Source organism: Peromyscus leucopus, chromosome 12 (assembly GCF_004664715.2).
Source record: "Peromyscus leucopus breed LL Stock chromosome 12, UCI_PerLeu_2.1, whole genome shotgun sequence".
Lineage (NCBI taxonomy): Eukaryota > Metazoa > Chordata > Mammalia > Rodentia > Cricetidae > Peromyscus > Peromyscus leucopus.
In genome coordinates this window covers 11,232,808-11,253,040 of record NC_051073.1, presented here as the reverse complement: position 1 = coordinate 11,253,040, position 20,233 = coordinate 11,232,808, and the positions used below count along the sequence as shown (strand labels likewise).

The 20,233-nt window shown below is 40.1% G+C and overlaps 1 protein-coding gene across 1 annotated transcript in view; it reads right to left on the bottom strand.

Annotated features, from left to right (window-relative positions):
- The window catches only part of Ltn1 (listerin E3 ubiquitin protein ligase 1), a 56,032-nt gene that overhangs the window by 19,845 nt on the left and 15,954 nt on the right, over positions 1-20,233 (bottom strand). The window contains exons 9-19 of the mRNA XM_028875965.2: positions 18,651-18,786; positions 16,107-16,916; positions 15,652-15,693; positions 12,841-13,030; positions 12,147-12,383; positions 10,781-10,934; positions 9,713-9,857; positions 8,347-8,533; positions 5,208-5,367; positions 3,873-3,977; positions 344-486 (exon numbers count right to left, since the gene is read on the bottom strand). Coding sequence (XP_028731798.1) covers positions 344-486; positions 3,873-3,977; positions 5,208-5,367; positions 8,347-8,533; positions 9,713-9,857; positions 10,781-10,934; positions 12,147-12,383; positions 12,841-13,030; positions 15,652-15,693; positions 16,107-16,916; positions 18,651-18,786 — 2,309 coding nt within the window. The remainder of the gene's footprint in view (positions 1-343; positions 487-3,872; positions 3,978-5,207; positions 5,368-8,346; positions 8,534-9,712; positions 9,858-10,780; positions 10,935-12,146; positions 12,384-12,840; positions 13,031-15,651; positions 15,694-16,106; positions 16,917-18,650; positions 18,787-20,233) is intronic.

The window sequence follows — 20,233 nt, the reverse complement described above, 5'->3', positions numbered from 1 at the left end:
TATAACTGCTCAGTAGTAGAGTGTTTCTCTATCATGCAGAAAGCCCTAGATACCTCAGTACATGGAAAACACTCACAGACGGAAAATAAATGGTTATAGGGCACTTCTGGACATCAATTTTCTCGCAAAGCTCTAGCACTTCTGTTCAGAAAGGAGGCCACAGTCACTCTTCCTGGTATGTATCCTAACAACTACCAACTTGACAAGTAACAAAACGATAAGGCGGAGACAATGAGCTCAAATATACTTTGCCACGTGCATCTTTGGTTTTACATATTAATTAAGAAACTTCTTCAGACTCAAAGAAAGATTAAAATGATGAAAATATTACCCAGCAACTAACCATTAATACTGCAAAGGTCTTCTTTAGTCCAGCCCAAAAAAGCAGGTATACATTGAGCACTAAATTCTTTCTTTTCTTCTTTAGACAAAAATGGACAGAGACTCTGAATGGTATGCAAATTACCTTCTGTTAGAGGGAAGAAACTGTTTAGAGAGAAAATATTAATTATAGTCACTCAATATTTACAGTTATTTCACAAAATTCTGGTATCCAGACTATTCAAAAGGTAAATAAGTCTACTTGTGGGAATCCACAGAGGTTATCTAGTAAGAACTTACTCAGGGTCAGAGAATCTGAGCTTGCTTACCCAGCAGGGCTGCATTATGGGTGATTCGGCCACGGCCGTGTTTACCAGGTGTTATGATCTTGCAAAGGGGAGGTCTTTTGCCTCTCCCCTGGGCATATTACAGAAAGCCCTTTACAATAAAGGACGAGGCTGTTGGACATTGATCCAGAACCCCACCCCAAGCTAGCTATCTAGTCTGTCCTCTTTACATAAAGGACGAGCTTTCTTATCCATCTCTCCTCCACCTAAGAACCCTTCAAAAGGTGGAGCTGGACTCCCACATCTACTACATAAATTCTCCAGATAAAAGAAGCCATTAGATTGGTAATTCCAAATGGCTATTTTTATTTTGTTGCTTTTTATCTTTTCTGCTTATTTCTCATTTTTGAAATGAGCATATATAACTTTTCCAGGGTCTGATGATTTTTATCTTTTATTATTTTATGCCAGTGGGCTGGACTGTATACAGCCTAGTAGTGTGTTTGCCCAGCATTCACAAAGCCCTGGGATCAATGTCTAGCATCAAGAAAAATAAATAAATAAATAAATAAATAAATAAATAAATAAATAAACAAATACCCAAAACTTACTGTGTAAAACAGTACCAATGGGTGAAACAGGGCATACATACTATTAAGGCTTATTCATTGTTATTTTTATTCTTTGTATTACTTCCTATAAGTCAATCAAGTTACCTCAAAATTTCTTTTTTTTATAAGATTTATATTTTTTACAATTTTTTATAAGATTTAAAAAACTGAAATTTAATGTGGGTGGTGGTATTTAATCCCAGAACTCAGGAGGCAGAGGCAAGAGGATTTCTGTGAGTTTGAGGCAAGCCTGGTCTATAGAGCAAGTTCCAGGATAGCCAGATCTACACAGGGAAACTTATCTCAAAAAAACAAACAAAACAAATCTGAAATTTAGTTAACAACTCTATAGTGCCAGAACACAGAGAATTCTACTTAATTAATCCAAAAGTTGAGTTCAACAGGAAAGCCACCCCAATCTGCTTGTCTTACATATTTACTGCATTCTGGCACGTACTTTCATACAATGGTCTTTATGTAAGAAAAGAGGAGGGGCTATTGTTGCACAAACCCTAAATGATCTTATAATAAAAACCTGGAGGCAGATATCAGGGTGAAAGCCACCTCTCACCTTGCCAACTCCTCAGCGGAAAAGAGAAGATCCTGTCTCCATGAATCCTCAGACTGAATGGCTCTGAGTCCTCAGTTGAAAGGGCCTAATTCCTGTCTCCTCCCGTCTTATATTCCTTTCTCTGCCCATCCATATCACTTCCTGTCTCAACCTTCCTAGTGCTGGGATTAAAGGTATGTGATTCCCAAGTACTGGGCTTAAAGGTATGTGATCCCAAGAACTGGAATTAAAGGAGTATGCCACCACTGCCTGGCTATTTCTCTTTTAAACTGGATTAATCTCATGTAGTCCAGGGTGGCTTTGAACTCACAGAGATCCAGGTGGATCTCTGCCTCCCAAGTAGTAGGATTAAAGGTATGTGCTACCACTGCCTGACCTCTGTGGCTGTGTGGCTGGCTCTGTCCTCTGATCTTCAGGCAAGTTTTATTCCAGTACAACAAAATATCACCACAGGCTACAGAGATGGCTCAGTGGTTAAGAGCACTTGCTGCTCATACAGAAGACCCCAATTCAGTTCCCAGCACCCACATGGCTGGCTACAATCACCTGTAAGTCTAGTTCCAAGGGATCCAATGCCCTCTTCTGCACTCCATGGGCACCAGGCACACACATGGTGCACATATATCCATGTAAGCAAACACATAAAATAAAAACTAAATGAGTCTGGGGGGAAAAAGTAGAGGCTGTGAGACCAGGAGGCCAAGGAAGGGAAGCCAAGAAAAGGAGCCATGAAAAAAAAAAAAAAAAGAAAAGGAAGGAAGGAGGGAGGGAGGGGGAGGGAGGGAGGGAGGGAGGGAGGGAGGGAGAGCTGGGTGATGGTGGCCCATGCCTTTAATCCCATCACTTGGGAGGCAGAGGCAGGCGGATCTCTGTGAGTTTGATGCCAGCCTGGGCTACAGAGTGAGTTCCAGGACAGGCTCCAAAGCTACACAGAGAAATCCTGTCTTGAAAAACTAGAAAGAAAAAAATGTCGGGCAGTGTTGGCATACGCCTTTAATCCCAGCACCCAAGAGGCAGAGGTAGGCATATCTCTGTGAGTTCGAGGCCAGCCTGGTCTACAAAGTGAGTTCCAGGAAAGGTGCAAAGCTACACAGAGAAACCCTGTCTCGAAAAACCAAAAAACCAAAACAAAAAGAAAGAGAGAGTGAGACAGAAAGAAAGAAAAAGAAAGAAAGAAAGAAAGAAAGAAAGAAAGAAAGAAAGAAAGAAAGAAAGAAAGAAAGAAAGAAAGAAAGAAAGAAAGAAAGAAAGAAAGAAAGAAAGAAAGAGAGAGGGGGGAGGAAGGAAGGAAGGAAGGAAGGAAGGAAAGAGAGAGAAGGAAGGAAGGAAGGAAGGAAGGAAGGAAGGAAGGAAGGAAGGAAGGAAAAGAGGAGCAATTTTTTTCCCTCCCAATTCCACAAAACAAATATGGTGGTATGTTGAAAACAAAAGTACTGTTATCAGAAGATTTCATTTCATTTTATTTTATTTCATGTGTACTGATGTTTTGCCCAAATGTCTCTGCGCACCATTTGCATGCCTGGTGCCTTCAGAGACCAGAAGAGAGTGCAGATCCTCTGGAACTGAGTTACAGATGGTTGTTGGCTGCTAGGTGGGAGCTAGGAATTGAACCCAGGTCCTCTGCAAGAACAACAATTGCTCTTAACTAATGAGTCATCTCTCTAGCTCCCTATCAAAGAATTTCTGAGGAAATCGGGTTTATAAAATGTTCTTTTTCTGAAATAAACAAAATTTTATGAAGTATCAAATTAGAAGTTTCATTCAAAACAAAAAAATCTGTTAATCCCAGCACTCAAGTAGCAGAGGCAGGCAGACCTCTGAGCTGAAGACCAGCCTGGTCTACAGAGTGAGTTCCAGGTGAACTAGGGCTGCACAGTGAGACCCTGTCTCAGAAAACAACCATGACTCCAATCAAAACCCATTCAAGTCTGTCAGTCTTCTGTTCTCATTTCCTTTCATTCAATTTCCTCTCTTCCCAAACCTTGTTTTCCTGATTCACTATACTGTTCACTATATCACAGATGGTCAAAGTAACCAAGTATTATAGTAAATAGCAAAGTAGAAGCATATTAATAAGAATACCTTTCTTTTCTTTTATAATACGGTTTTACTTCATCAGATGAAATACTTCGGGAAAGGATCAACTTAGCAATAATAAGAGACCAAAGTGTGCCATTTTTTCTAGATCTAAAAAGAAGAAGAACACAGATGATAAATAGATACATAGATATAGGCATGCATCAATCATTCTGAAAAGTGTTAGGATTTTAAAACACTGATTAATTATCAGGATTCCTTTTTCAGAATTAAATAAATTTGGATCACTAAGTTATGCATAACTTTGTACACAACTGCCACTAACTACCCGAGGACTGGGAGTTGAGGTAGTTCTTCACACAACAGGAACTGAGTGCTCTCTCCCAGGCAATATCAAAGTACCTCAAGATCCTTGAGGAGAGATGACCTTAAACATCCTACTTGCAGATCAGAAGCCACAGCTGAGAAAGAGCTGTCTCCCAGACAGTAACTGAGAGTCTCAGTGAAGGGCAAAGAAGCACCAATAAAACCCTGAGGGAAGGGGTTGGCCTTTTTTGGCTACCTGAATCTTGCCATGTAGACCAGACTGTCTCCAACTCACAGAGATCCCTCCCGAGTGCTGGGATTAAATGCCTGCATCACCACATCCAGCAAGATGAAAGTGTTAGTATGGACCAGTGTTAGAGAGGAAGTCTGGTGTCCTCACACTGTAAAGCATATTCAAAATACTGGTAAACTAAAACAAGAAAAATTTCATTTCAAACAGTTAAACATCTAACTATGCTACAAGAACTGTTTTCATAATCCATTTTCCTCATCTAGGGAAGAGAAACTCATGGCTACAACATTAAGAAACATCTAAATTGCAGATACAGTTAAAGTACAGGTTGAAGCTGGGTGGTGGTGGTGGTGGTGGTGGTGGTGATGGTGGTGCACGCCTTTAATCCTAGCACTCGGGAGGCAGAGCCAGGCAGATCTCTGTGAGCTTGAGGCCAGCCTGGGCTACATAGTGAGTTCCAGGAAAGGTGCCAAAGCTACACAGAGAAACTTGTCTGGGGGTGGGGGGGGAGTGTATGTTGAATTTGAAAGCCATGGGAGCACCAGTCACATATAACAAATTAAAACAATGTCTACAGGCTTCTAATTCTTTCATCTTCTGCTACCTCAGTGTATTTATGAATTAAATAAGAGGCAAAATCCAAATACCTCCCCTAGAAGATTAAATATTTAAAATCTGTAAGTGCTTACTATTAAAAGGGTTTCAGATCAATGCTCTGATTGAAACAAAAGCACTTTTTGTTTTGAAACTGGCTTACATTTTATTGAAGGGAAAGCCATATACAAATAATGACTTTACAACAAATTGAAAGGAAGTCTCACCTGTCAAATAACAGCTGCAAGAGGCTGGTAGTATTACCAAGTACAGATAAGCTGCCATACGTTATATTCATGTTTTGAAGCATTACAGAAAATCCAGTCACAATAGGTGGCGGATTGTCAAGTTCTTCACACCACTGCAGTGAATACAGCAGCTCTGCAACTAACAGAATGGGCACAGCAGTTATCAAAGGCACACGGTCTACAGGACCCCATGCTGACTGCACTGTCATACACTATCTAAGCTTGTGGAAAGCTGAGTCTGGGGCTCTCCCTTGTCCTCCAAAACTCCTTGTCCTGGAGCAAGCTGGCTTCCTAACTCTGTAAAACAAGGAGAAAGTCAGCCGGCAGCGAGGGTATTATTGAAAACATGGTGGTGAGAACAGGGAGGAAGCAATCTGTTTCCACCAACATAACCATTGTTTATCCCACAGTCTAAACACCTGCAAAGGAAAAAAGACACTAGAAGCTTATCCATGGAGAGGACCAAGAGGACCCCCCACCTAGGTCTCTCCTTCAGTTGATATCCACTAGATGACTTTAAGTACCCGCTCCGATGATGATATTTGCTGCTGTTCATTCTTTTACATGCAAGCCTTACTAGGGACAACACTGCTCTGACCACGGTCAACAGGAACTCCAGTTAACACTCAACTGTGTTTCCCCAGTTGACCTGATTTCTGCTGGAGATCTGTAAGGTTAATTTGAAGATGCTACCTTTTGTTTGCTCTCTCTACTGAGAGACTCCAGTCATGTCTGCTAGACGCTGTGACTGCTCAATTTGATGACACTTTGCTAACTATCTGCTACTTCTTTTTTTTTTAAATAATTTATTTACTTTTAATTTTATTTGAATTGGTGCTTTTGCCTGCATGTGTGTCTATGTGAAGGTGTCAGATCTTGGAGTTATAGACAGTTATGAGCTGCCATGTGGGTGCTGGGAATTGAACTTGTGTCCTCTGGAAGGGCAGTCAGTGCTCTTAACCACTGAGCCATCTCTCCAGCCCCACTATCTGCTACTTCTATCAGGTACTTGCTCTTTCTTCTATCACCTTTCTTGCTAGGCACTATATAATAAATTTGCTCACTAAACTCTAAAGCACAGCCATCACAGACTCTCTGGTCATACAGAACACACTTTCACTCCTCCACCCATTTCTCACTATAAACGCAGCTGTCAGCTAGTTCTCAAATGGCTTTGAGATATGAAAGTGACATAAAACAGCAGTCCCTCTGTCGAGTGCAGTGGCACGTACCTACAGTCCCAGGCACCCAAGAGGCTGAGGTGGGAGAAGTTAAGAAACCAGTAGGGCAACTCAGTGAGGCCCCATGTCCAAACAAATACCACCCCTCTTCCAAACAGAGCCTCATTTACTGAAAAGTGCTAGCTAGGACTGCAGTAAGTTACTGGCAAGTTACACAAAGGTCAAAGAAGCTGGGCCAAGGGTGGTAGCTCACACCTTTAGTGCTGGAAGAGGCAGGCCGACCTCAGGAAGTTCAAGGTCAGCTCGGTCTACACAAAGGTAAAGGCCGGAGAGACAGCTCCACAGTAGAGAGCTCTTGCCAAGCTTGTCTCTCAGCACCGTGGCAGATGGCCCCCAGCCATCTATAGCTCCAACTCCAAAGGATATGACTCCTTTGGCCTCTGAGGGCACCCGCACTCAAGTGAACATACTCACATACAGATACACATGCCTACACATAATTAAAAATAAATCTTAAAAAAAAACAACAGGGGAAAAAAAAAAAGAAAGAAAGAAAACCTAAGGGGCTCTGAGACCTTAGAAGAGAACTTCATGCCAATTGGGCAAAAACAGTGAAAGCTACCAAAGTAACATAGGGATGGGGGTGGGGAACACATGCCTTTAATCCCAGTACTTCAGAGGCAAACAAAGGAAGATCTCTGTGAGACCAGCCAGGGCCCCACAGTGTGACCCTGTCTCAAACCACAAACAAAGCATTATGTCCTGGTAAAAGACTGCTCTGCAGTAAAATCTCTCGGCACTGTTGTGAGAGTAAAAGGACCAAGAGTCCAGCAGAAAACTTCACGACCACAGGTTTCCAGCACAGAGATAGCCAGAGCTCTTACAAATCATGTGGGTCATGGAATCAGGAGTCTTGAACTCTGATCCTACCTTAACTAGTTATTCATTAAGTTAGCAAAAACAATTACAGTATTTAACTGAGAGCCGACAAGAAAACTAAACATCCCTTATCTGGACATAATGGCTTGTAATCCCAGCAACTTGGGAGACAGAGGCAAGTCCATCTTTGTGAGTTTGAGTCCATCCTGGTTTACAGATCAAGTTCCAGGTCAGTTAGAGCCATATGCTGAGACCCTATCTCAAAAAATATCAATCACTAGAGAAAGATGACAATGATTAAGTTTCTTCATATTTGGTAGGCCTCATGAGGCAGGCTGAGATTTTTGCCTCCAAAGAAAAAAAAGGTGGGGATAAGGGGCTAGACGGTGTGGCTCCCTGGTTAAAAGCAGCTGCCACACTTCCCGAAGACTGAGTTCAGTTCCCAGCACCATGCCGGCCCACCCAACACTGCCTGTAACACGAGCTTCAGTGGTGATCTGAAGTGGTCTTCCGGCTTCCAGGAGTACCGGCAAGTGCACACACATAAACTAAAAGAATGCAACAAGATAAATCATCAGCTTCTAGTCTTACATTGGGACAGACTCTGAGCAATGTAAATTAAGCATGGCTGTCGTCACCTTTCCTCCGCAGAGCAGAGCATGACTCCCTCCCACGTATGCCAACTGTCCATCTGGAACACTATAGGACATACCTGCAATACTGCGAAGGGGGACATTTGCTGGGGTGCTAAATCTTCTTGAGATTCAACATTTGAGCCTCTATCTGCTAGTAAAATAATTAGAGCCCTGTGTATAAAAGTATGTATGTTCAAACACCAAGAGAGCTTTCAGAATCCTGACAAAACACTAAGCATCACACCTGTTTTCTTCAGGACATGTGACATAGGATCTCCTTACTCTGACGTTATGCCAGCTTGAATAAAATAACAGGTTTTATACCAAACTCTGCTGGACAGCTAACAATATTACAGCAAGCCTAAACAAAATAAGTTCTGTTTATTTTATGGTTTGTCTATCAGAACCTTCATAAATACTCACTTATTTTCTCAAGGACATTGTTTTCTAGGACGATTTTCTTTTTCTGAGCAGTCAAGATCATTTTGCTCAATAATGATGACGTACACAGATGACTGGGAAGAGTCTGTGTATCTTGTTCCTTAAAGTCAGTCTTGAAGCATTCATAATTTAAACTCAATCTTCCCTCTAAAAGAGGTCTGTATAACCACTGTAAACAGAACACACTAAATTATATGCAAATTCATTACATATTCTAAATTACTTATTATTTAGAGATTTCCAATGTTTATTTATGTATTCATCCAGTTCCTTTTGTTCAAATGAGACTATTAGATAGTGTAGTTTATGTAAATCCTCAGTAGCCTAGAACTTTGGTTTCTATCAGAGCAGTCATCAACATGCACATTTTTTTAAGATCCCCTAAGACAGAGCCAGACCTCATTCCTCTTTACATGAGGCTATATCATTGTCAAATATTATATCTGCATTAATAACACCTGTTTGTAATGTTCAGAGACATGAGAGCAATGCAAGAAATGCTTTTAAGCCAAGTGGTGTTGGCACATGCCTTTAAATCCCAGCACTTGGGAGGCAGAGGCAGGTGAATTTCTGTGACTCTGAGGTCAGCTTGGTCTACAAAGTGACTTCCAGAACACAGAAAAACAAAAAAACAAACAAACAAAAAAGATAGAAAAGAAATGCTTTTGTGGTAGTTTGAATGTATTGGCCCCTATTAATCTCACATGGAGTGGCACCTTTAGGAGGTGTGGCTTTGTTGGAGTGGTATGGCCTTGTTGGAGGAAGTGTGTAACTGTGAGGGTGGCTATGAGATTTCCCATGCTCAGGATACCATCCAGTGTCTCAGTCAACTTCCTGTTGCCTGCAAGATGTAGGACTCTCAGCTACTACTCCAGCACCATGTCTGCCTGCATGGCGCCATACTGCCCACCATGAGGATAATGGACTGAATCTCTGAACTATAAGTGAGCCCCCTCAATTAAATGTTTTCCTTATAAGAGTAGTCGTAGATGGGCTGGGAAGATGGCTCAGCGGTTAAGAGCACTGACTGCTCTTCCAGAGGTCCTGAGTTCAATTCCTAGCAACCACATGGTGGCTCACGACCACCTGTAATGAGATCTGGTGCCCCCTTCTGGCCTACAGGTGTACATGCAGGCAGAACACTGTATACATAATAAATATATCTTTAAAAAAAAAAATCCATTTCCTTTAAAAAAAAAAAGAGTAGCCATAGTCATGGTGTCTTTTCACAGCAATAGAAATCCAAAGACAGATTTTAACTATTTTTGATTCTCAAGGAAAAAACACTGAAGCATGCATGAAATAAAAACTTCAGAATGAGAAAGGCACTCTTCGATGTTAAGCATACCTGAATAGGAAGAGACCGCCTCATCTTCTCCCACTCGCTGTCAGTGGGCATTACACTTCCAATATAGACTCCAAGAAGAGAAGTATTCTCACTCTCTACAAGAGTATTCAACAAATCACCAACAGCAGACAAGAGGACCTGGAGACTAAGAATAGTGCAAAGAACTGTAGTTATGGGACAACTAGGTTCAACAATCCAGTGCACATCAAACGTCCAGTTATAGGAACAGCACACCTGAGCAGACAGAGACAGACAAAGAGAAGACGGTCCTTCCTACCCCTCACCACACCTAAGACACATAGAATCAAAACTTCGGGTATAATCAAACATTTGTAATGTGAAACTAAGTAATGCTTCTTCTATCTCAAGATGTAGTGGATGATCATTTTTAGATGTGAAATGTTTGAAATACAACTACCTTACCAAATCAAAGTATGATTATTTGAACCAACCCCAAAGATACTATATGCACTGCCTGAAGTTCATGATATGGGCAGCTATATAAAATACTCTTGTAATCCAGAATCTTAAAAATGAACCACCAAGAATAATTAGTATGTATGGTGGCCATGAAAAATCACAGTTATCAATCCAAAAATCTTTAATACAGAATAATACCACAACCATGCCACTAACCACAGAAGACAGTTTAACAGATGAATAATTGTTCAACTGAAAGTTTAAATGAATAATGTTAAGACAAAATGTTTTTTGAAAAATCTGGACTATCTAGTTTTGGAAATTCTTTTTTTTTTTTTTTTGTTTTTTTGTTTTTCGAGACAGGTTTTCTCTGTGTAGCTTTGGAGTTTATCATGGAACTCACTCTGTAGCCCAGGCTGGCCTTGAACTCACAGAGACTCGCCTGGCTCTGCCTCCCAAGTGCTGGGATTAAAGGCGTGCGCCACCACTCCTGGCCTTTGGAAATTCTTAAACGGTTTGGAACTCACACTAATCACGAACATCTTTTTCTCTTTAAGACAAGGTTCTCATCATATAGTCAGGCATGCACTATCCCAGCCAGAATGAGGTCTTATACGAGGGACAGTGAAGTGAGCACAAAAAGGTTACCTCGTGTTATCCAGAGCTGAAGACTGAACCTGGTCTTTCAGCCACAGAACTGACAAGCGTAGGAAAGTACTCTGCTTGGGTGTGCTTGCAGTCTGACGGACCAACAGATTTATGCCAGAGAGCAAAGTACTTTTCAGTTTACAGATCAGAAAATCTAAAAAGGAATTAGCAATAATTTGTAATCTCACTGAATGAATTCTTATCAGTACAAAACATCTGAAACAAATTTGCTGCAGATCTGAGATCCTAAAATGTTATTTTAAAACAAAATACAAAAACTCTCATTACCAAAAGTAACTGTCATATCACACAATAAGCTATCTTGTACCATAATAATATGAAGTGATAAGATAGCTAGCCATTTTCCCTATCCTGACCTTCTTTACCAAAATGAGTTGTCCTTTGAGGAGTACAATAACAACTTATCTTTTTCAACAGAAAATAAGTATTAAAAAAAAGATTATAGGGGCCGGTAAGTGGTGGCCCACACCTTTAATGCCAGCACTTGGGAGGCAGAGGCAGCAGGTATATCTCTCTGAGTTCAAAGCCAGTTTGGTCTACACACTGAGCTCTAGGGACAGCCACAGCTATATACTGAAACTCTGTCTCAAAAGGAGGAGGAGGAGGAAGAAGAGGAGAGAAGGAGGAGAAGGAGAAGAGAAGAAAGAGAAGAGGAGAGAGGAGAGGAGAGGAGGAAGGAAGGAAGGAAAGGAAGGAAGGAAGGAAGGAAGGAAGGAAGGAAGGAAGGAAGGAAGGAAGGAAGGAGCCATGCCGTGGTGGTGGTGCACGCCTTTAATCCCAGCACTCGGGAGGCAGAGGCAGGTGGATCTCTGAGTTTGAGGCCAGCCTGGTCTACAGAGTGATATCTAGGACAGGCACTAAAACTACACAGAGAAACCCTGTCTTGAGAAAGAAAAAAAAAAAAAAAAACCCACAAAAAAAGGAAGAAAGGGAGGGAGGGAGGGAAAGGAGAGAACCAATTCCTACAAGTTGCTCTCTGACTTCCACACATACACAGTGGCACATACTCGTGAACCACAAATGCCTGTATCCACACACAAAATAAACGAATGTAATTTTAAAGGAAATGAAGTACCCTATTAGTGCTACTGAGTAAAGAGGCTAAGATTCTAAATCATCCAGTATGGCCCCTTCCACATTGTTTCCTTGATATCAATCATGCACTTTAGAAACATAACCTCTATGTTTATTTTTAGCTTGGTTTTTAGAACCAAAAACATGACAGTGCTATTTTTTCAAAATTTTTAAAACTAATAAACACATTACAGTTCAATTAATAATTACACTCACTATGAAGGTCAGAGCTGGAGATTCCCAACAAAACATTTGAGCAGTAGGCTATTACCTGGCAAGTGTGTTCGTTCTTTGCTCTGAGCACATAACTGAAAGAGAGTTAACAACAAATCTTCAGCTGATGGCATTAGTAAGCCTCTTGCTGAGCTGAAGTAGCTATGGGCCACATCACAGACAAAAGACATTGAAGAATCACTATTTTCAGCTTCTGACAAGCCCTTTGTTTTGGATAAAGTTTCATGAAGTTTAACAATAATTCTTCCAACATATACTTCTCCAATCAAGTAATCTACAGGAAAAAAAATCAAAACAGACAAATATAAAGAGTATTAACAATGCATTTTGAAATATCTTACCTTGGACTAGCAATCACTTAGCTCTTTCTGATGTTTTGTTTTTTTTTTAAAGCCATACATGTATATATTAAACAACAAAAAACATTTAAAAAGTCAATCTGCCCTCTAGTACCTAAAAGCCCTCAAGTTTTTAAAAAGCAACTTTAAAGTAAAACCCAACAATGGCCTACAAAATTCAAGAGTGGGCAACTATGTTATATTAAAGAACTTTAAATCAAAATTAATAATACTATGTATCATTCAAGTCATACCATGTAACAAACACAGTATTTATAACAAATGTATTTGAAAAAACATCTCTTAAGCAACAGTATTCAAGTTAAAAGCACGGAACCCCCAAGTGGCAGAAAGAATTATCAACCCTGCTATAAAACAGAAGTGTGTCCCTACCATTTTTAACATGTTGTGACAATGCCAGTCTTAGCAGAGTCCACTGTTCTGAGGAGTGAGGTTCTGAAGATGTTGTGGACTCCGAATCCTGACCACAGAGACAGTCTGCCAAGGTAACCAATTTCTCTCCAAGAATACTGCCTTTTAGCCAAGGAGTTACTAAAGCATGTTTATCTGAACTAGAACATGCCTAGAAACCATAAAATTAAAGATTAGTAGCAAGATCAAAAGGTGTGTCCAGATTATTATTATGTGGCTCCTACTGGCTCCCTCCATCTTGTGGTCCCAGCTCTCCCCTCTACTCTTCCTCCTTCCCAGGTTCTAGGAAGACTACTGTCTTCCCTGCCTCCCAGTAATAGGTGATAATCATTCCTGCGCTGTTATGCTATCCTCCAACCACATATATTCCCACATATCAAAATCCCATTGATTCTTTGAAAATTAGTACAAACCCACCTATTTTTCAAAATCTCCCCATCCATTCTAGCCCAAGATGATCACTATTTCTGACTTTCTAAAGCACTTACTAGAAGGTATTATTACATAAATGTTTCATCTCTGTGTGTCTTATTTTTCCAATGAGACTGTGAGTTCCTTGCCAGAAGACACTGTTTTAAACTTCTTTGATACCTACTAACAATCCTGAAGATATGTTCAATGAACAATGAATGAACTCTGAAGATAGATTATAAATGGCCTAACAGTATACTTTTGTTCATTATTTTTTCTAAAATTAAAGAACAATTGATATATAATAGTCAATTACTTCAATTAAGAATGGGGTAAATTATTTCCCCAGTCTCTGAAAAAGAGTGCCAAGGTCCAAGCATCTAATGGTAACTTTTTTATTTTCATTTGAGTGGGGAAGTGAAAGAAAAACTTGTAAATCCACCCCCAAAACCACGCTGATCCATGTTCCCAGAGCTTCTTTTGCTTTAAAGGCTGAGAAGAAAGGAATTTGCAACTTGGTTCATTTCAAAGCAATCTGGAAAAAAAGAAAACCCAAGTGCACGTTGGGTAGTGACTAAAAACTGCTTATCTCTTATGTTAAAAAAGTACAGATAATCAGAGCTTACAACTCAATCTAAGCCTTATCATTAAGCTAGCCTTATGATCTTTGACAAATCTTTCAACCAACCAGGGCCTACTTCTTAATTTGTAAACCAATAGGTTTTATCTAGAAAACTAAGCTTCTCTCCTGGTAGAGAAATTTCTGAATAAAATGTCAAGTCTGTTACCAAGCCCTGAGGGTTAGGGGTCTCAATGCATTATCATAGCTAGTGAAAGACTGTGCAACTGTAAGAAGCAAGATAGCTAGGGTCACAGACACCCAGACAACTGGACCCTTGCAAACACTGCACAGGAAGATGGTCTTCCACACCTGCCGACCTGGCAGATACAGCTGGAGTCAAATGGGTGGACAGACACTTATTCTCTTTTCTTAGTTTTTAAAAATTACATTTGTGGTGCGTGCATGCGTGCTGTGCGTGCATGCGTGCGTGCATGTATGTGTGTGGGCGCACAACCTATGGCACAAGTGTGGAGCTATAGGACAAACTGCAGAACTGGCTCTTTCCTTCTGCCATGTGGGTCCATCAGGTCAAACTCGGGTCATATGGCTCAGCAAACACATTTACCCACTGAGCCTGTATCAGTTTACTTTTATCAAATTACTGACTCTCCCTGTTTTGATTCAAGGCTTATCAAGCAGCTCATTTGGCTCTTCACGTAGCTTGCTTACAGGATACTAAATAAACCAATGTAAATGGTGTGCTTAGTAAGTTATACTTCTCAGTAACAGTAAATCATAGTAAATAGTAATTCTATTATTATAATTCTCAGTAAACAGTAAAAATTTCTGCACTTATATTTTGTAAAAGATAAACCAATTGGTGAAATTGGGAATTATTGTTAAATGAACATAATTGAAAAAGTTTTTGTCTATTTAATTTTTTGTATTTTGTAGTGCTAAGAATCAAACTTAGGGCCTCAAACATACTTGGCAAGTGCTCTACCTCTGAGCTACACTAACAACTACAATGTAGTTTCACAAAATAAAGTTAGATGAATTAAACAACATGTGACTAAACTTATTATCATTGAACTGCCATAAAAACTGATGGGACTGAAGCACAGCTCGGGGACAGAGTGCTTGCTTAGCATGGGGGAGGCTTTGGGTTCAACTCCCAACATAGCAGAAAGGGAAAAAGAAAAGAAATTACTAAGATTGCTAATTTTGTTTTGTATTTTTTACTATTTTAAAGGAGAAAAACAAATTCACATAAAATAGAAAAATCAGCAAAATATGCTGTAAGAGGAAGTCTCTTCAGTAGTTGATTATACACACTTAGTTATGTCATTTAAGTCATCATTAGGAAAGAAGACTAGAGCCATTTAAAAAATTGCTAAATTGCATCCTTTGATTCGATGTCCTTACTTTTATCGTTAGCTTTCTTGTTTAATCAAATGGCAAATGGTACAATGCTGGAACATTTTCAAATCATGAACAGTTCTCCACATAGGAAAAGAATTTCCAGACACGTTCTAGTCAGAGCTAGCACCATTCATTCACGTCTACAGAACACAGAGGGCAGAAGCCTTGCACCTCAATTAGAATCCAGCACAATGTTGGATCACCTGCTAGGAAACAAACTGGTTCCTCAGAGCCAGCTTGTCATAATTTCCAATAATAAGGATGTGCTCTATCAGACACCTGACTACAGTCAGTGTGAGATTAAGACTGTGGTTTTGTTGATACCAACACGCAAAAACAGAAAAGAGGAAAAAAAAAGGAGGGGGGGCTTAAAATACCTTTTCAATGATCTGAAGAAGAGAACTGCACTTCAGGTCCTCCTGAAAGGAGAAACAGAGAGTTGCAGGACAAATGGGAAAGTTTAATTTATAATAATAATATTATTGTTATAATTATTATATATTTATATTTATATAAACATTAACATATAAATGTTAATATATAAATATATTTATAAATAATTCTATAATATAATAATAATATAAAATAATAAACATAATTCACACATCCAAAAGAAAAGGACAACACTAGGCAGAAACTAAAAGAATTCTCTTTTGTTACCAACCATTTATCAACAAGGAACTGATCAGTACGTCTCAAAACAGTGAAGAGCATATTGCTTGTCCTCAAACTGACATTCAGAGGCAGGTAAGCAATCCCAGATTAGCACCCAAGCAGACTTCTTCTCGTCATGCACATAAAACTGTGTAGCAGAGGTGTGCGACAGTCATACCTTGGTTAGATCGTCCAGGACATCCTGCCTCTCGGCGTCACTGTCACAGCATCGCAGGGCACTGTACAGGATGTCCACCAGGAACTCCCCGTCCTTCTTCTGACTCTCATTTAGCCAGCCTACCAGCTTATGGTACAAGAACTGCACTGCAGGACTTTTTTCTGCAAGTCTGACTATTTCCAGAGGTTTGTCTTTGATAACATTCTTCTGTTCGTCCCCAAGGAGAACTTTGAACACTTGGCCGGAGGAGAAGGAGTCCAGCAGCGTGGAGAGGAACTGCAGGTGCTGCTCTGATTTCTGCTCGTTGACAAAGTTAATGCTCACCTCTGCAAGTTTACAGACTAAGTCCTCCAGAGGTTTTTTCCTCAAAGGAGACACAAGGTCTGCAGAATCACGAATGAGAGAAGATTCAGTCACTCCCTCGGAGCCTTCACTGTTCTCCCCTTCGGAAGATGCGCACTTCTCATTCTCCTTTTGAGCTTCAGGTACTTCATCGGCAAACCTGACCTTACCATTTTTCTTTCTCTTTGACTTCAGTGAACTCTTCGGCTTCTGAAGGACCCCTACGAGGTTAGACACACCCAAAACACACCTCACATCCGCTTCCGGCTCACTGATTTTCTCAACACAGATCTCTGAAAGTCTTTCCCAGAAGTTGAGCAGAACATTCTCCAAGTTGTAAATGGTTTCGGCACCTTTTTCTACATCTGCTTTGGCTTCCCAGGAATTTAATGTTTCTGCTAAATGGCTAGAGAGAGGCACATGTCGCAGTCCTGGGTCTTTGAGAATGGTGTCAATAAATGGGATCAACTAAAAGAGAAGGTGAAAGTGTAAAACTTCAGTTTCCAAGAGAGTTTAAACAAGGCTAAGACAAGCACAGCCTATCTGAGGGCCCGGGAGACAGCTCGTCTCGGAAATGCTTGCCATACAAGCATGAGGACTTTACTTCAATCGCCAAAATCCATATTAAAGAACACAAAATTTAAATTTAAAAAATTTAAAAAGCCAGGCAGGTCCCCGGTGTTAACTGGCCAGACAGCCTACCCAAGTCTGTGCATTTCAAAGCCTGCTTCAAAAGGCAAGAAGAGTGGATTCCTGAGAAATGACCCATGAAGTTGTCTTTTGGCATTCACACACACTTAAACATATATGCACTAAACACACACACACACACACACACACACACACACACACACACACTCCTCCTATTTGTGAGATGACTGTTTTCTCCCTCAGAGCTCTGAAAAAAGTTAGCTCAAATATTTTCCAATCAGTCAAAAAGTTTAACAATTTTACTCTATTCCACCTCAATTAATTTTATCATGTAATCAACCATAATTCATAATCCAGTTTTCTTTGGATCTTCTAAGTTCAGCTTTTAGATTTTTCCACTTAATTAAAAGATACAAGAAACACAGAAGACTAGAAGAAGCCTGCCAGGTAAGGTGGTATTTGCCTATAATTCTAGCCCCTGGAAAGTGGAAGCAAAGAATCAGAAGTCCAGAGTCATCCTGGGCTACATAGGAAGCTGATGCCAAGATTGGACTACATAAGACATTGTCAAATAAATTAATTAAATAAATAAACAAGCAAACAAACAATTCAGAATAGCTGGGCAGTGGTGGTGCACACCACACCTTTAATCCCAGCACTTGGGAAGCAGAGGCATGTGGATCTCTGTGAATTCCAGGATAGGCTCCAAAGCTACAGAGAAACTTGTCTGGGCAGGGAGGGATGGGACAAATTCAGAATAGCTTTCCAGAATAGCAAATTCCTTATAAAGCTAAGAAATGGAGGCAGGTGGATCTTTAAGTTTGAGGCCAGCCTGGTCTACAGCACTACAGCATAAGTTCCAGGACAGCCAGGGCTACACATAAAAACTTTGTCTCAAAAAAAAAAAAAAAAAAAAAAAAAAAGAAAGCAAGCTAAAGGTAAGAGATGATAACAATGGGGCTGGGGAGATGGCTCAATAGTTAAGAGCACATACTGCTTCTGTAGATGACTGGATCCCAGCAACCCTACCAGAGGGCTCACAACCAACCCTAACTCTAGCTACAGTGGATCTGAATCCTTCATCTAGACTTGGCAGCTGCCTATTCTCACACATGCAGAGATATACATAAAATAAATCTTTAAAAAAGAGAGACAGTACCTAAGATATTAACAAACATCCAGGCTTCTATAATTGCAGAACCTGCTCTTTATCCTGGATCTCAAGATCAAATACAACTGCACCTAAGCATTTTAGAAATAACAACATTATTACTGAATAACTGAAACCTACACTAAACATCACCAAGAGCACCATCCAAAATCTGTTTTGCACTGTCTCTCTCTAAAGCAGTCAGGAATTTAAATCTAGAGACTGGATATGGATAGTCTACGGATATTACACCAGCAACTGACAATACAGAATTTTCACTTATCCAGACAGAAATACACTATTCAATTTGTAAATTATAAAACTGAAATCCTTACAGTGAAGGCTAACTAAGAAAAATGTCCACAGGACACAGTGAGCTTGAGTCTTTCTTGCGAACGTACCTGCTCATTGACAAGCATCTGTTCCATCTCCTCCTCACCTAAGTTCTGCTGCATTATAAACCGTAAGCATTCAAAAAATGCAGAGATGACGGCTGAGCACTCGGAAGAGCTCGCTTTGGTTCTCTCTGTTGACAGCCTAAGAAATAGTAACTGAGAATTATTCTTACAAGAAAAAGAAAATAAAAACTTGCAATCACTAAAGATATTTAAAGGGTATCATACTGAAGAAAGACTTTAAAATCAAATTATTAAAACTAAGAACTAGCCAGGCAGTGGTGGCCCACACCTTGACTCTCAATATTCAGGAGGCAGAGGCAGGTAGATCTCTGTGAATTCAAGGACAGCCTGGACTACAGAGAAGTTCCAGGACAGCCAGGGCTACACAGAGAAACCATCTCCTGGGGAAAAAAAAGAAAAGAAAAGAAGAACTAAGAGCAACCAAAATATACAGAATATATGTCAAGAATATATGTCAAGAATTAAGAAAAAAAAAACTTATTTTCAAAACTAAGAGAGACAGAATTCCTATGTGTCAATCCATCTGTAAATATGAAAGAGGAGGCATAACCAGAGATTACTACATTTAAAATGTGATAATAGTAAAAATATGCATTTTATTAAATTCATATGAGGTGAACTTTTTCCATTTTTCTTTTTTATAATTTCTTTTTATTTTATGTCCCTTCCTGTTTTACCTGCATGTATGTCTGTGTGAGAGTGTCAGAAGACCTAGATAGGTGTGAGTTGCCGTGCAGGTGCTGAGAATTGAACCCGGGTCCTCTGGAAGAGCAGCCAGTGCTCTTAACCACTGAGCCATCTCTCCAGGCCAGATGTACTTTTTGTTTTGTTTTGTTTTGTTTTTTTCAAGACAGGGTTTCTGTGGAGCCTTGGCTGTCCTGGAACTCATTTGTAGACCATGCTGACCTCGAACTCACAGAGATCCTCTGACTCTGCCTCCTAAGTGCTGGAATTAAAGGCGTATGCCACCACAGGGATCAAGATGAACTTTTTAAACAGAAATGTATTTTGTTGGTTCTTGGGCACTGAACCTGAGACCTAGTACATGCTATCAGGCAGGTGAGCCACATCCTAGGTCCTAAACAGCTCTAATATTTCATTATAGGAACATTTAAAAAACTTCATCAGCTCATTTTCTGAATTTGGGCATCTGTATTTGCTCAAAATTACCATGACTCATTTAGAATATGGTCTGTTTCCATCTAGGCGCTTAACTGTATTTACCTTTTACAGAAGCTCTGATGGTCTCCAGGGAAAGAAGTGAACTGGTTACAATTCATGTCCTATAATCCCAGCCATCTAAGAGGGTAAAGCTGAGGTGTGAGGCTTATCTGAGCCCAGGTCCAGCCTGGACAACATGGCAAATACTCTATCCTGCTCTGTCATTCCTGTTTCTCTGAAAGCTTTTAAGTGTTTAATAAACAGAAGAAGGAAAAAAAAAGGTAAAGTTCAAATAAGAAGGAAAGCTATGAGAATAAAAACAAGAAAAATTCCTTTTGCTTCTAAAAACAGAATTTAGGCTGGCAAGATGGCTCAGGGTAACAGCACTTGTAACTGAGCCTGAC